Source organism: Quercus lobata, chromosome 3 (assembly GCF_001633185.2).
Source record: "Quercus lobata isolate SW786 chromosome 3, ValleyOak3.0 Primary Assembly, whole genome shotgun sequence".
Taxonomy (NCBI): Eukaryota; Viridiplantae; Streptophyta; class Magnoliopsida; order Fagales; family Fagaceae; genus Quercus; species Quercus lobata.
This window is the reverse complement of record NC_044906.1, coordinates 22,374,481-22,389,348: the sequence shown is the minus strand read 5'-3', so window position 1 is coordinate 22,389,348 and position 14,868 is coordinate 22,374,481. Positions and strand designations below refer to the sequence as shown.

General features: G+C 36.5%; 1 protein-coding gene and 1 non-coding gene across 3 annotated transcripts in view; one reads left to right on the top strand and one right to left on the bottom strand.

Annotated features, from left to right (window-relative positions):
- Window positions 1-821: 821 nt before the first annotated feature.
- On the bottom strand, window positions 822-982 carry LOC115983070. The gene has a single exon (XR_004089874.1). It is a non-coding gene; the product is annotated as a U1 spliceosomal RNA (small nuclear RNA).
- An 8,610-nt stretch (window positions 983-9,592) lies between these two features.
- Window positions 9,593-14,868, top strand: part of LOC115979973 (protein MON2 homolog) — a 42,382-nt gene continuing 37,106 nt past the window's right edge. For both annotated transcript variants that reach the window (XM_031102098.1, XM_031102097.1), the window contains exons 1-2: window positions 9,593-10,017; window positions 13,113-13,298. In XM_031102098.1, the coding sequence (XP_030957958.1) occupies window positions 9,913-10,017; window positions 13,113-13,298 (291 nt within the window). In that variant the 5' untranslated portion in view covers window positions 9,593-9,912. The remainder of the gene's footprint in view (window positions 10,018-13,112; window positions 13,299-14,868) is intronic.

Here is a 14,868-nt window from a genome sequence, read left to right as displayed (position 1 = left end):
CGCCATCGTCTCCATGCCTCCACGCCTCCATGCATACCCAGATCAACCCACAACCCAAATCAACCCAGACCAAGCAAACCCACACAAACCAAGACCAACCCACACCATAAACTCAGATTAAACCCACCATCGAGACCTCCCCACGTCATCGCCATCAATCATCGACCCAAACCCACACAGCCACCATCGAGACCACGCCACACGCCATGCGTCGATCTCGCCATGCTATGACCCACAACGCCGATCTCGCCACGCTGTGACCCATAGCGCCGATCTCGCCACGCTGTGAACTCTGGTGGCATGCTTTGAACGAGAGAGAGATGTGAGAGAGGAAGAGAGAACTGAGGATGAAAGGATGGGGTGGGTTTTTCGTGAGAAAAAGAGAGCACACAACGCCTGAAAGAGAGGGAGGTGAGAGTCAGTGGAGAAGAGAGAGAAAAAACTATTAAAAAACTAAATACACATACTACTGTGCCCGTGTAAATTTACACGGATACTGTAACTCGTTGAAAAATTTAAAAAATTTTACACATTTTTGAACGAACTGATATGAAATATTTTTTGGTTCAAAATGTGTATTTTACACATTTATACTCTAAGGCTGAACTCTCTATTTTGCAAATGTTTTGGATTGTAGGAGGTGATAGTAAACCCATTTCACCTAAGTAGAATAATGAACGAAGAGCCCAATTTCCACATCCACATGGAGTGATGATGAAACACAGTTACCTTCTTAAGTTATTCATACAAGCCCAAGATATCAGTCCTACGTACACAAAAGCCCAGGATATGTACATAAGAAAAATTTGAACTAGAAATGGAAAGGGGCCGCCCTAACAAAGGCCCCCACTGCAGCAAATTATGACGTAGGTTCCATCACTTGGACAGACCTTAAGCGAGCACCCCTCCGTAGTGCAATGGAAGTCACAAGCTTAGGCCATGGGCCTTCATGGTCACTCATTGCCGCCGTCTAGGTAAGTAATTTGGACGATCCTGGTTGCTCTTTTTTTATACACCCACACGGTAGCCTCTCCACTTGTTTCTATTCCATGTGGGACAAGACAGCATAAGGTCGAAGGTAGAAGCACCCTAGTTTCTTGTGTATTTTAGTTGATTCATCATGGGAACCAAAGCCAGGATTGAATCTTCTCCTTGTAGATTTATACAAGCATCCCAGTGCTAGGGTTTCAGTTAAAAGAATTACATGTCTTGTGACAGATTTAAAATGAAAGCACAGAACAAATGCTAGTAGAATTGTTTTCTGCGAGTTTTCAAAAACTACGCATGACTTGAGTTTTTTACATTGGTCGTCCATAATAGCCCCAAGAATGATAGACCAAGATTTACAACGGTGAATATGGGGTACAGTAGTTCCTGTTTTCCTCTTTCAAAATTGAGATAAGCACCATTGTTAATTGGTATCTACATTTCTTCAAACTGATGGCCATGAAAATAAGGACAAACTTTAGCTCTAACCCAATTTGGGGGAAATTTTTTTAAACTGCTAGGTGGCATCATTATTGTTGATTATTGACTTAAATTAAGGTGTTCCTTAAGTTTGGTGCACATAACACATGCATCCCATGGGTATATAACCCATAAAGTTTGATGTTTGGATTTGGTTTAAATATATTGCAAGGGGTGTCTTTGGCTTTTAAATATATTGCAAGGCATATCATAGTATTAAATAGTTAGATCACTATTATAAAATACACTCCTCATCAAGGGTTATAAGATTCCCCCTCACAAGAGACGAGTTTTCAGCCAAGTCTTGACATCGCATCTGCACACCAGTTTGCTTTCCAATAGATATGCTCGGTCTACATATTAGAGAAGGTCTTCAAAAGGGTCCTGCAATCAGTGAGAAGAGGTTCCTTTCAGCATCCTCCATTTGGTTTTCCTTAGGGGGTTAGTGATGGCTTGCTCGCTTTCAGCATCCTTCGCCTTCAGCAACTTTCATGTTTGTGTCCTAGATGTCCACAATAGAAGCATAAGGAACTTATTCTTTCATACATCACCTTTTGTTTCCGCCTTCCAACTTCCATTGTATTAATCAGTGGTTTATCCAAATTCACTTGAATACACAACCTAGCGTAGCTTCCCCTAATGCCAGATGCCGTGAAAGAGTCGATCCTTAGAACATGTCCAATTGCGCTGCCGATTTGTTTCAAGACTCTGGCATCATAGAATTTGATGGGTAGTTCTGGGAACCTCACCCACACAGCCACTGAGGAGAAACAAGCCTCTGATGCTTTGAAATACAGTTTCTAAGGTTTGATGGCCAAGAAATGCTCACCAACGAAACATGGTCCTCCTCATAACACCTTGTCATAATCTTCCTTATCAATGAACTTGATCGAAAAATAATCCTTCCCTAAGTCCACACAGTCCATCTTGGCCCTAGGATTCCATAAGGTATTGATCTTGAAAGGGAGGTAGTTAAAGCCCACTATCCTACCATACACTTTCACTATCAATGCCTTGGACCAAGGCGCTTTGATGCGAGCTTTAGTCTCCTTAGAGAGTGATACTTAGACCATTCCTTTAAACAGTTCCTCCACCTCTGTGTCCGATACCTCCTCTTCCTCATTCTCTCTATCAAAACGGAAGGCCTGTGCATATGCTCCTGGGATGTCTCCTATTACATGTGGCTGGGTGAAAGCCTTCTCTCTACTGCTATCCTTAAACTTCTTAACACTTCTTTCAAGCACTTCCTCTCCTTCACTTGAATTCTGTGTCTCTCAAGCATACTCTACTTCCATGCTTACTCTACTTCTCATTAAATAGTCAGATCACTATTATAAAATACACTCTCCTTATTAAGGGTTATAAGATTACCCCTCACAAGAGACGTGTTTTCAGCCATGACATCGCATCTGCATACTGGTTTGCTTCCCGATAGATATGCTCAGTCTACATATTAGAGAAGGCCTTCAAAAGGGTTCTGCAACCTGTGAGAAGAGGTTCAAGTGAATGATTTACAACAGCATTATTAATGAGATAAACTACTGCTAGTGCATCCAATTCCACTTGTTTTTACATTTTTTATTCACCTTTATTAAATTGCAAATGTTTCTTTTGTGTGGATGACAACACTTCTCTCATAGGACATTGGTTCCCTTATCAAAACATATATACCATGCTTTGGCTAGGAATACAAGTGCGGCAAAACTTGAGATAAAGAGACCTTTATGAAGGAGGTTGTGTGGATGGGGCTTTAAGGCAATTCTAGAGAAAAGACAGTAAATTTTCTATGTTTTATGTGCTGCTTTGAATTTTGTATTCGTGAGAGATTTCTATTTGTGACAAGAGTAAATTTTGGGCATATCTAGGTTTCAGTATTGTGAGAACATCTTTACTCCATTTTGTATGCTCTTTAATTGTTAGAGAAAATTTCTATCGTCTTGCCCATGAAAATAGGTCAAAAGTCAAACCACATAAATATTTGGTGCTCTTTTTTGTGTGTTTGTATATGTTTTTTCTCTTTAATTCTCTTTGTTCTTGCTCTTGTTTTGGAGATCATTCTAAAGTGTATATTTCATAATCAATCTTGTATGGAAATGCTATTTAAAGGCATTTTCCTACAACAATTGGTAATGGAGCTTCCAATTTTACAAATCAGTTACAAAAACTTGCACTCTTAGGCTGCGTTTGTTTTGGTGTAAAACCATTTCAGAAAATGGTTTTACACCTCAATGCGTGTTTGGTTGCACATGGAAAATAAAATTTTCCAGAAAACCATTTCAGTTGACCGTGTAAAATGAGCCTTTGACCTGGAAAATATTTTACACTTTTATTTTCACTACAAATGATTTCGGACTCAGACGCAAAGAGAGAGAGAGAGAGAGAGAGAGAGAGAGAGAGAGAGAGAGAGAGAGAGAGAGAGAGAGAGAGAGAGAGAGACAGAGCGAAGAGAGACTAGAGAGAGTGAGCCTACGGCGCCGTTGAGCTCAAACCACCGCCCCAAGCCCAAATGCGCTGTTGAGATCGCGCCATAGAGCTCACGCTGCGAGATCGCGCTGGGGAGATTGTCCTGTCGAGATCGCACCTTGAGATCGTCCCGCCGCCTATAGATCGAACTCTTTTCATCTCAATCTCGACACCGCCTGAAGCCTGCCATCGCTAGACCAATCTCGTTGCCTATGACCGATCTCTCTCTTTCTTGATCTACCTCTCCCTTTCCCTCGATTTGCAATCACTCTCTCTTCCTCCTCCCTCTTTCAGTTTGACCGAATGGTTTTGTGTATTAAGAATGGTTTTGTTTTGATTTTTGTTTCTTTAAGAATGGTTTTGATTTGAGAATGGGTTTGTTTTGATTTGAGAATGGTTTTGTGTATTGAGAATGGTTTTGTTTGGTAGCTGAGAAAATGGGTGAGAAAATGTGAGAAACTAGTAGGAAAATAACATTTTCAGAATGCAACCAAACACATGAAAATATTTTCTAGAATAATTTTCATAATACAGCCAAACACTTGAAAATATTTTCCTTTTCCGAAAATATTTTACACCTGAAAATATTTTACACTCAGAAAATATTTTACATCCAACCAAACGCAGCCTCAAATTCAAATCTATTAGCTTTATCACAGTTAATGCTTGTTGTCCTAAATTATCAAATTTATTTGATCTAAAAGTCACCATTCCCTCATAGTTACAAATCAAATTGAGCTAGATTAACTAGATTTTCTTATTTGGTGCAAAACCAAGCTAGTTTAAGCACCCATAAAATCCACTCTCAAGTTTGCCACACGATGCCTAATGTGAAACCTAGTCTTACTAGCTAATCAACTATTACAAGTTATTGTCCGATTACTTTTTGCTAAATCTCACAAATGAGACTCAACATATATAAAACAAGTGGGATAAGAAGAAGAGGGAGGAGCAACATGCATTAACATTCCTGCATAAAACTCCCACATTCATTAATTTTAGAAATTCCAACACCCAATTTCACTAGTTTAACAGTTTTCGAAAAGTGTTTCTTTCATTTAGTAACACTCTAACAATAGGTAAAAATAGAACCCACTCAATATTTTTTTAAAGAGTTGGCCCCTTAAAGAACAAAGCTTTGGCCCCCACCTCCAACATGTTAGCCAAATTTTGGCTCCCAAAATCTCAATTTTGCACTTGTTTTGTCCTTTTCTATTCTTGAACATCTCATATCTTTGTTTCTATAAAAAACAAAAGAGAAATGTTTGCAAAAAAAAAAAAAAAAATGTGTAATGGCATTTATAAACAAATCTACCTTCCATGTGAATGTTTGCCCATTTGTAGCTCCACTTTATATTTTCTTTATTCTTTTTTCTAAATAATACTAGTATCACACATTTTTACATATATTTTGTTACAATTGTTTTTCATGGAAGACTGTAAGTAATGGAGAAAAAATGGTGATCCATGTGATAGTAATAGACAGTCAATCACAATCTGTCACATAAGATTATTATGGGAACAGACAACAATCACAAATTGCCACATAGGAAATAAACATTTTTTTTTGTTGAAAATATTTATTTTCTTTCTAAATTCTCGGTACAAATTTCTTCTCTTCTGACATTTCTTCTCTTTTTCTCTTTTTTTTTTTTCTCTCTCTCTTTCAAAGTGCACTCTCTGTAACTTTCACATCTCATCTTCCTGATTTATTTATTTATTTTTTTGACCACCCCTTCGTCATGATTCTTTTTCTTCTTATTTTTTTCTTTTATTTATTTATTTACATTCATTATTTTGACACTCTTAATCCCTTTCCTTTGTAATTCTACTGTTTTTCTCTAGTACTTGCCATCAACAAAACCCACTTCTCATTTGGCTTAGAATCAATATGATAGTTTTAGCTCCCCCCCCCCCCCCTCCCCTCCCCCCTCCCCAAACACAAATTCCTAACTCTATCCCTGATTATATGGTCTCATTTGGGACTTGAGTTCCTAAGACTCAGGTTCCAATGTGAAGAACTCGAGACTCTAAGCCTCTAGTTACCTCTTTGGAACTCAAGTTTCATAGACTTACGTTCTAAAAGAGGCCACATAATTAATATGTTTCGTTTTTAGCCATATAACTAATATGTTTACAAAAATAGCATAATAGGCAAAAATGCCTGCACTAAATGCCATTTCTCTCCCTCTGTCCACAACATCTTGCCATTTTCCTTATCTTACTTAACATCTCACGTGAAGTAAATTCACATCTTTTTATTTTAATTTCTCTCAATTGAGCCTCTTTCACTTTCTAAGATATTCAAGTCCTTCGTTTCATTTCAACAACTTGTCAACTTGTCTTGATTACATGTATCACTTAATTAAGAATGTGTAGCAAACCCACCAACCCACCAAAATTGACCCAACTCAACCCACAGGTTGGGTTGGTTTTTAAGGGTTGGTGGGTTAGGTTGGGTCATGATTTTTTTTTTTTTTTTTTTAATTTTTACAGTGGGTTGAGTTGGGTTCGGGTCATGAGATTTACAAATCCGCCTAACTTAACCCGACCCACCTATATTTAATATATTTTTAAATTTAAAAAATATATTAAAAAATTATATAATTTTGTTATTCACTTTTTTTGCCCATTTTCCTAAATAAAACTCAAACCCTAAGTTCTTTTCATATAGTTTGTGTTTGTTTGGTATTATGCTCATTATTATTTGATTATAAATTTGCTCTTATTTGTGGTGATGTTATTATAATGATCAATTTAATAATAATAATAATTAAAAAAAAAAACTGTCCAACCCATGGGTCTAACCTGATCCACGTGGGTTGGGTTGGATTGAATTTTTTTAACCCACTATGGTGGGTTGGGTTGAAAAAACTCTTCAACCTGATCCATGCACACCCCTATTCTTAGGCTGCGTTTGGTTCGTGTAAAAGCATTTCCGGAAAAGAAAATATTTTCATGTGTTTGGTTGTATTTCAAAAAAATTTTCGGAAAATATTTTCTGATGTTTGGTTGTGTTCTTGAAAATACCATAGAAAATACATTTTCTACTTGTTGCTCACATTTTCTCGGTTACCAAACGAATACATTCCTCAAATCACAAACAAAGCCCAGAAAAAAATCATCAAATCCGGACAAACGAAGGCGAGATCACGATCGGTGAGATCGCGATCTCGATCGGCGCGATCGGAGCTTTGCGCGATCACGATCAAAGCTTCGCGCGATCGACGCTTCGCGCGATCGCGCAATGCATCGATCGCGATCACGATCGACGCCGATCGGCGCGATTAGAGCTTTGCGCGATCACGATCGAAGCTTCGCGCGATCGTGATCGACGCTTCGCGCGATCGCGCGATGCGTCGATCGCGATCACGATCGACGCCGATCGGCGCGGTGTCTGGATCGGTCTCTCTCTCTCTCGCTGCGAACAATCTCTCTCTCTCGCTGCGTTTGGTCTTGTGTTTCAGGTGTTTTGGCTGAGTGTGTTGCTCTCACAGCTACGGAAATCATTTGAAGGTAAAACAAGTATGTAAAATGATTTCCGGGTCAACAAGTGTAAATTTTGGTCAAACGGAAATGATTTTCCGTAGCTGCCAAACGCGTGGATTTTACGGAAAATAATTTCCGGAAATGATTTTCAGTCAATTCAAACACAGCCTTAGGGTCTGTTTGGAATCCGCTTATTTTGTTGAAACTGAAAATTTTTTGCTAAAAATACTGTAGATAAAAGTAAAAGTTAGCTGAAATAGTACAGTGAGACCTATGAATAGTATAAAAAAGTGCAATTGGGCCTATGAATAGTAACAAAAACAAACTGAATAATAAAATAAGCTGGCAAAATTAATTATGCCAAACGGACACTTAATATCTCATGTGATGTACAAACAACACTTGACATCATTTGAAAGTTCCTTTCTCCTCCAAGTCATTTTGTCCCTTCTAATACCTTGTCTTTACTGCTTGTCTCACAATAATTGCATCATAACAATTATATACACGATAGCATGTCTAGGTAGTTGATTCTTCTAAAAAAAAAGGTAGTTCATGGTAGATAAATAACAACTCAAATATGAAGAAGAAAGCAAAGGAGCAAGATAATTTTCAAACAGTCTTAAAGCACTCACATCAATACATGTAAGAGCACTCACATCAGTGAGTCTAAAATACAAAAAGTGGTTATATATACACATTTTGGGCCAAAAAGTACCCACATCAGTGGGTGTAGAGATGTGTAAATATATCATCTTACTACAGTAATTGTGCATATATGCGTAATTACTGTTCATTTGTTGACCATTTTTTAATTCTTTTTTTCTTTCACTTCACTACAGACCCATTCTCCTCACCTTCTTCCTCAATTTTCTCTTCCCCTTCATCTTTCCTTTTCCCCTTTGTCTTCTTCCACTCTTCGTACAAAACCACTACCCCAACCCAAGAACAAAACCATTGCCTGGCCCAACCTCAACCACCACCGCATGACATCAAGTGGGAAGGGATCGAAGGTGCTAGCAGTGGGTTGCTATAACTGGGGCTTGCTTGGGTTGTTGGCAGCGGTGCGATGTTGGGAGCGGTGAGGATGTGTCAAGTTTGAGATGCTGCTGTCTTTCTTGTAAACTTGTTTTTGGATTGGTTGGATTTTTGGTTTTGATTTGGGTATCATTTGAGTTATTTTGTTGGGAAGTTTATAGAAGAAGAAGAAGAAGATGAATATGATGATGATGTTGCTAGGTAAACTTGTTGCTTGCATGTGTTTGGTTTGGATTAGATTTTGATTTCATATGTAATGGGTTGAATGGAGTTTCAGGTATAATGGATTTGGCTAGTTTGAGATTTCTTTGGATTTGGGTTTTTGGAGGATGGTTGCTTGATGAAGGGTGGGTTGATGATGGTGGCTAATCTCGTTGCTGGTGGCTGGGTGGGTTAAGGATGGTGGTTGATCTCATTGATGGTGGCTAGGTGGGTTGATGGTGGGTGTGGATTGATTGTTGATGGTGGCTGGATGTTGGTGATTTTGGGTTGTGTTGGGCTTGTGAGAGAGAGAGAGAGAGGTAGCGAGTGAAAGGGTTCTAGAGAGGAGTGTGAAGGAGATAATCAAAAATGTAAAAGAATAAATATTTTATTGAATAAATGTTTAGAATAGATAAACTGATGTGGGTATTTTGTAAAAGTAATCGTGTAAAATAGAAAAGAAAGTTTGTTCCTTTTGTAAAATAGATGGAAAGTTTTAGACCCCCTGATGCAATTGCTCTAAAATTGTGTAAATGCAAAAGTTTGGGCAATCGCCCATATTAGTTCATGTAAAGTTATGTATCTATAGTCTATTTTCTGTAGTTGTGTATATGCATTTTTTTAAATATTATTATTATTTATTCTTTGTGTTTTCTAAGGATGAATTAAAATTGTAGATTGTGATCTATGAAGATGGAGAAATAATTAAAAAAAATATTTTAATAAAATAAATAATCTAACGTATGTTTTTGAAATATGGTCATGTAAAATAAAAAATGTAAATTAAACAGAAATTTAATGTAGTCTCAAAATGACAGTTTGTGCTTGAGAGCAAAATCAGATATTTTTGGAAAGTTTTGGTAGTATTTGGATATATGCTGGACTTCTGGTTGCTTTTTGTAATTTAGACATATACAGAATCAATTCTACCAAAAAGACATACAGAATCAACGCTCTTGTCTAAAGTCCAGAGACCGTCTGATTCTAGGCCCAACTACTTCTTTCACATCCCACTCGTGTGTCCCGCACGTGTTACAACGGATCTCTCTCTCTCTCTCTCTCTCTCTCGCTTTGTCGCCCAAGATCTAAACTACGTGCAAGGCTCTCTGAGTCTCTATGTAACTTTCATTCTCTTCGATCTTGATGGTCTCGTCTCGTTTCCTGATTTCATAGCCATCTATCTACTAACCCTAGAAAAGAAATTCACTCCATTTTCACCAAACCAGTGAGAGAGAGAGAGAGAGAGCTTCGAAGATGGCTTTCATGGCGGTCTTGGAATCAGATCTCCGCGCTCTCTCCGCCGAGGCTCGCCGCCGATACCCCGCTGTCAAAGACGGTGCCGAGCACGCCATCTTGAAGGTCCCAGCTCCTTTTCACCCTTCACACATTCATATATGTTTTCATTTGTGTGTGTACATGTATGTGTGTGCAATTGTGTATGTATGTATGTATGAGTTGGTGAAAATGCTGTTTGCTTAATTGGTAGTGATTTGAGTGTAGTGCTTTGTATTTGGAATTGGGTTCTTAGGAAATGGCTTTGGAATTGTTTCAAATGAATGGTGGATTGGATTCATTGGGAAGCTAATTTGGAATATTGATTTGAGTAAAGTCATAGTGTTATATCTATGTATGTTTTTATTTATGTATTTCTCTCTTTTTTTTTTTTTTTGATAGCTAAGTTACACACATATTTAATGGGTTTTAGTTCTAGGCTTGACCTTCCACCCATTCTTGTATGAGGAAGTGATATTTGAGCTAGAGAGCTTATTGGGTGTCTTTATGTGAGTTGGTGATAAACTACTGTAAAAGTTTAAGCGGTTTGGAAATGGTGAATTTAATTACTTAACTATCGTTAAGTACTACTCAACGTGGAGGGTTTTCAACTTTTTAAATGGGAGGTAGAATGGAGAAAAGCTTTAAACTCAGTAACACTTGGTATGATACAATGATAAACTATCACTTGCCAAGAGCTTTGTAGCTCAACTGACACTTCCTAGTGTTTCAAATGGAAACATATAGGTAGGGTTCAAATCCTTTCACTCTCAACTATTGATATATAAAAAGAAAATTTCATACTCTTTAGGAATTGGCTAACATTCATCGGCTGTTTGGAACATGGTTCCTTTGTCTTTCATGTGGTCTATTTGGGGGGAACTTAATTGATTACATTTGAAGATGTGGAGTGCACAGGGAGCCAATTGTTAGCATCTTTTTCTAGTTCTTTATTTGCTTGGTCATGTGCATGGGGCTATTCTCATTTCAATTTTATTGCTACATTTCTAGATTTCTTGGCTTTTTGTACACACACACATATATACACAAATAAAGATAAACTATCATTTGTCCTAAAAGCTTAAATTGTTAAGAAATGGTGGCTATACTCATTTTGATTCTATTGCTACATTTCTAGATTCCTTGTCTTTTTGTACATAATTTATTTATTTCTTTATTTGTAATTCTTTGGCTACTTCATGTCCTTTCTCATTGAAGTAGTCTTTATCAAAAAAATTTCTTATTTATAAAAAAAAAGATAAACTATCACTTATCACAAAAGCTTAAATTGTTAAGAAATGGTGGATTTAATCACTTAATCATTATTTTAACCGTTAGTGAACATGCTGTTTATATAATTAGTAATTGAGTATAGTTCCTAATATTGAGATTGAGTTTTTAGGGAATGAAATTGGAGTTGTTCAAATGAATGATGTATCCGTTGGGAGGCTAATTTGGAGTATTGAGTTGGGGGAGAGATAGTTTTATATGTATGTATGCATTTGTGTAGGTGTAATTGGGCATGTATGTATGTGAGGCGGTGAACAGATTGTTTTATTAATTACTAGAAATTGAGTATAATTCTTAGAATTGGAGTTGGGTTATTAGGAAATGACATCGGAATGGTTGAAGTGAATGGTGTATTCATTGGTAGGTTAATTTGGAGTATTGATTTGAGGTAGAGAGAGAGAGAGAGAGAGTCATCACTGTGGTATTTGTTTAAGTAGAAAAAGGAGGAAGAGAAAAAGTGGCAAGGATTGGAACCTTGATATTTGTGTTACTGACTGGGAAATATCTGTTTGAGGTGGCGAACAAATTGTTTTTTTAATTGCTAGAAATTGAGTATAATTCTTGGAATTGGAGTTGGGTTATTAGGAAATGACATTGGAATGGTTGAAGTGAATGGTGGATTCATTGGTAGGTTAATTTGGAGTATTGATTTGGGGTAGAGAGAGAGAGAGTCATCACTGTGGTGTTTGGTTAAGTAGAAAATGGAGGAAGAGAAAAAGTGGCAAGAATTGGAACCTTGATATTTGTGTTACTGACTGGGAAATATATCTGTTTGTGGATTGGGTTCAGTAGAGTTGCTTTTTGGTTGAGCTGAGATTTTAAACTTGGTGTTTTGAGTTTGAAATAGTTTATGGTGTGTTTGGTTGCAGAGAAACTGGTTGGAAAAGAGAGAAACAAAATGAAACTGGTGTTTTTATTCCTTTTGTTTATTTTTCTATAGTCCCAAATAGTTAATTCAGCTCCAACTAGAAAAATACTCATATTAGGCACCATGGGGTGCTGGCAAGGTTCTTTTGGTATTCTTGGGCTGTAACTCATAAAAGTTGAGCTTGAATTTCAATATTTTTGTCTCTCCATTTAGTCTAGGAAGGATTTAAAAAGAAGAAGAAAGGAAATAGAAAACAGAAAGGAAGGAAAATTAATTTACACACACCATCTGGGTCTTGATTCTTGAACCATTTTCCTCGTTAAGCAAAAACCCTTCCTCAACCATTTTCCTTGTTAGCTAGGTGAAAATTCTTGAAGCCCATGGTAATGGATGTCTTTTCTTTGATTGGTAAGTTACACACACCCACTGGGTCTTGATTCTTGAACCCACAACCTCGATCCTCTCTATTTTATGGAAAAAAAGGAAGTGGCATTTGAGCTAGAACATGTTGACTTGGGTGCCAGCCAAATTTAAATGGTGACACCACAAGCATTTTTGAAACCTTTAGAAAAAGGAAGGTGGTGTGAGTATTTTTCTGCCTTTATTATACTACTTTCTTTCAATTCTTGTTCTGAACAAAATTGATTGCTTATCTTCTTACACAGATTGCAATGCTAGCAAACAAAAAACAATATTAAATTTTTTTTTTGATAGGTAATAAGACTTTTATTGAAAAAAACTGAACATCATGTTTGTGATGGTGAACACTCTGAACAAGAAACATATACAACAAGTTCAAGAAAAACAAAAGACAATATCTATCCTAATTTGTACTTCTTGCAGTTATACTAGGCTAATTTCAATAGTTAATCTTAAGAGTTTTCATAGTTATGGTTTGCAGCTCATGCCATGCATTGCTGTGGAGATTGTCAAACCCACAAAAAAAGTCCTTCATTGGCATTGATCTGGATGTTTGCAGAGGCTGAGTTTGAAATGTATCTACTCTTTTATTGTTAATTTGCAGCTTCGTTTGTTATCAAGCCCCAGTGAAATAGCTCACAATGAGGATATTTTACGAATATTTTTGATGGCTTGTGAGGTCAGAACTGTCAAGTTGAGTGTTATTTCGCTATCATGTCTACAAAAGCTCATTTCTCATGATGCGGTTGCTCCATCAGCCTTAAAAGAGATACTTGCAACCCTTAAAAATGTAAGTTCTTATTTATGTTACTTCTAATTATATAGTTCTTGAAAACAAGTTTCATTCCATCGTAATTTGTAATACAATTGTAATTTGAATTCAAAACACCTTAAGTGGATTTGTTCAGATAATTATTTTTAATAAATGAATGCAGCATCTTTATAAAATATAGTGATCACTTTGTTAGAGTTCCCCTTCTGGTCATTAAAGTTACATGAATCTTTTCATTTTTTTTTGCTTATTTGATTATAGCGTGCAATTACAAAGTTAGTTGATTTTTACTACTACTCAAAACCAGAGAAATAGAATTGATCATAAACTTGGCATCCATGTATAATCATATGTTGTTGCTTATTATCTTAGCAAGGAGAAGAAAAACCAATCTCTCTTTGTAATTAAAAATCTGAAATGAGGAAGTATTGTGAAGATGATGGAAGTAAAGGGATAGAAAAGAAGCAACTTGTAGGCAAGAGCCTTGTAGCTCAACTGGGTTGCACGTCTTGGTCTTTCCCAATGAGAGATCTAGGGTTTACTGAGAAAAGAAGCAACTTGTATATGGAAGTGTACTAGAAATTATGTAAATATTTGCTTTACTGAAATCCTCTGGTCAAGATTTGAAGCTGGAATCTAATCCATGCTCCTTTCCCTCTCCAAGTCTATATGTATATTCATTCATATCCTATAATGGTGCTTGAAGAATAAACATGGTATATTTTCATTTTACATAGAAAAAGTAAAGATTTTTCTCTACTTTGTTTTTGATAGGTAGATAGTGGGGGAGGGGGAGGTGAGGTTTGAACCACAAACATGGGCCATCATAAAGGATGCCATTGTTCTCTACTTTTCTTGGTAAATAATGCAAAATAAGGATGATAGTTTAGCTATGAATTCCCTATGGTCATGTTGGGCATTTTAATGAGAATTTTCTTATAAGATATCTGGAGAGGTAATGTAATGGGTTTTAGAAAAGAAAATATTTCCTCTTAAGTATATTAAGTTTATTAAGGATATGTATGATTTAGCTATAATTGGTGCAAGAATAAGTGGAGGCATCACAATTGAGTTTTATATCAGTATAGGTTTGCATCAAGGATCGATATTAAGTCATACCTCTTTGCATTGGTGATGGATAAGTTCTCTAGATTGATTTAGGGCGAAATTCATGGTGTATGATTTTTGAAGATGATAATAGTTTTAGTGGATGAACTTAACTTAGAGTTAATGTTAAGTTAAAAATTTGAGTTTTATATTACTACAGATTTGCATCAAGGATCGATGGTAAGTCCATACCTATTTGCATTGGTGATTGATGAGTTCTCTAGATTGATTTTGGATGAAATTTTGTGGTGTATGATTTTTGTAGATGGAACTTGACATGGAGTTAATGTTAAGTTAGAAATTTGTAGAGATGCTATAGAATCGAAAAGCTTTTGGCTAAGTAGGACTGATATTAGAATGCATGGAATGTAAGTTTAATAGAATTATAAACATAGAGGAACAACTTATTTAGCTGAAACTGAAAACTTTTTGCTGAAAGTTTGCTAAAGTATGCTTGTACCTTGAAAAAAATTTGAAAATG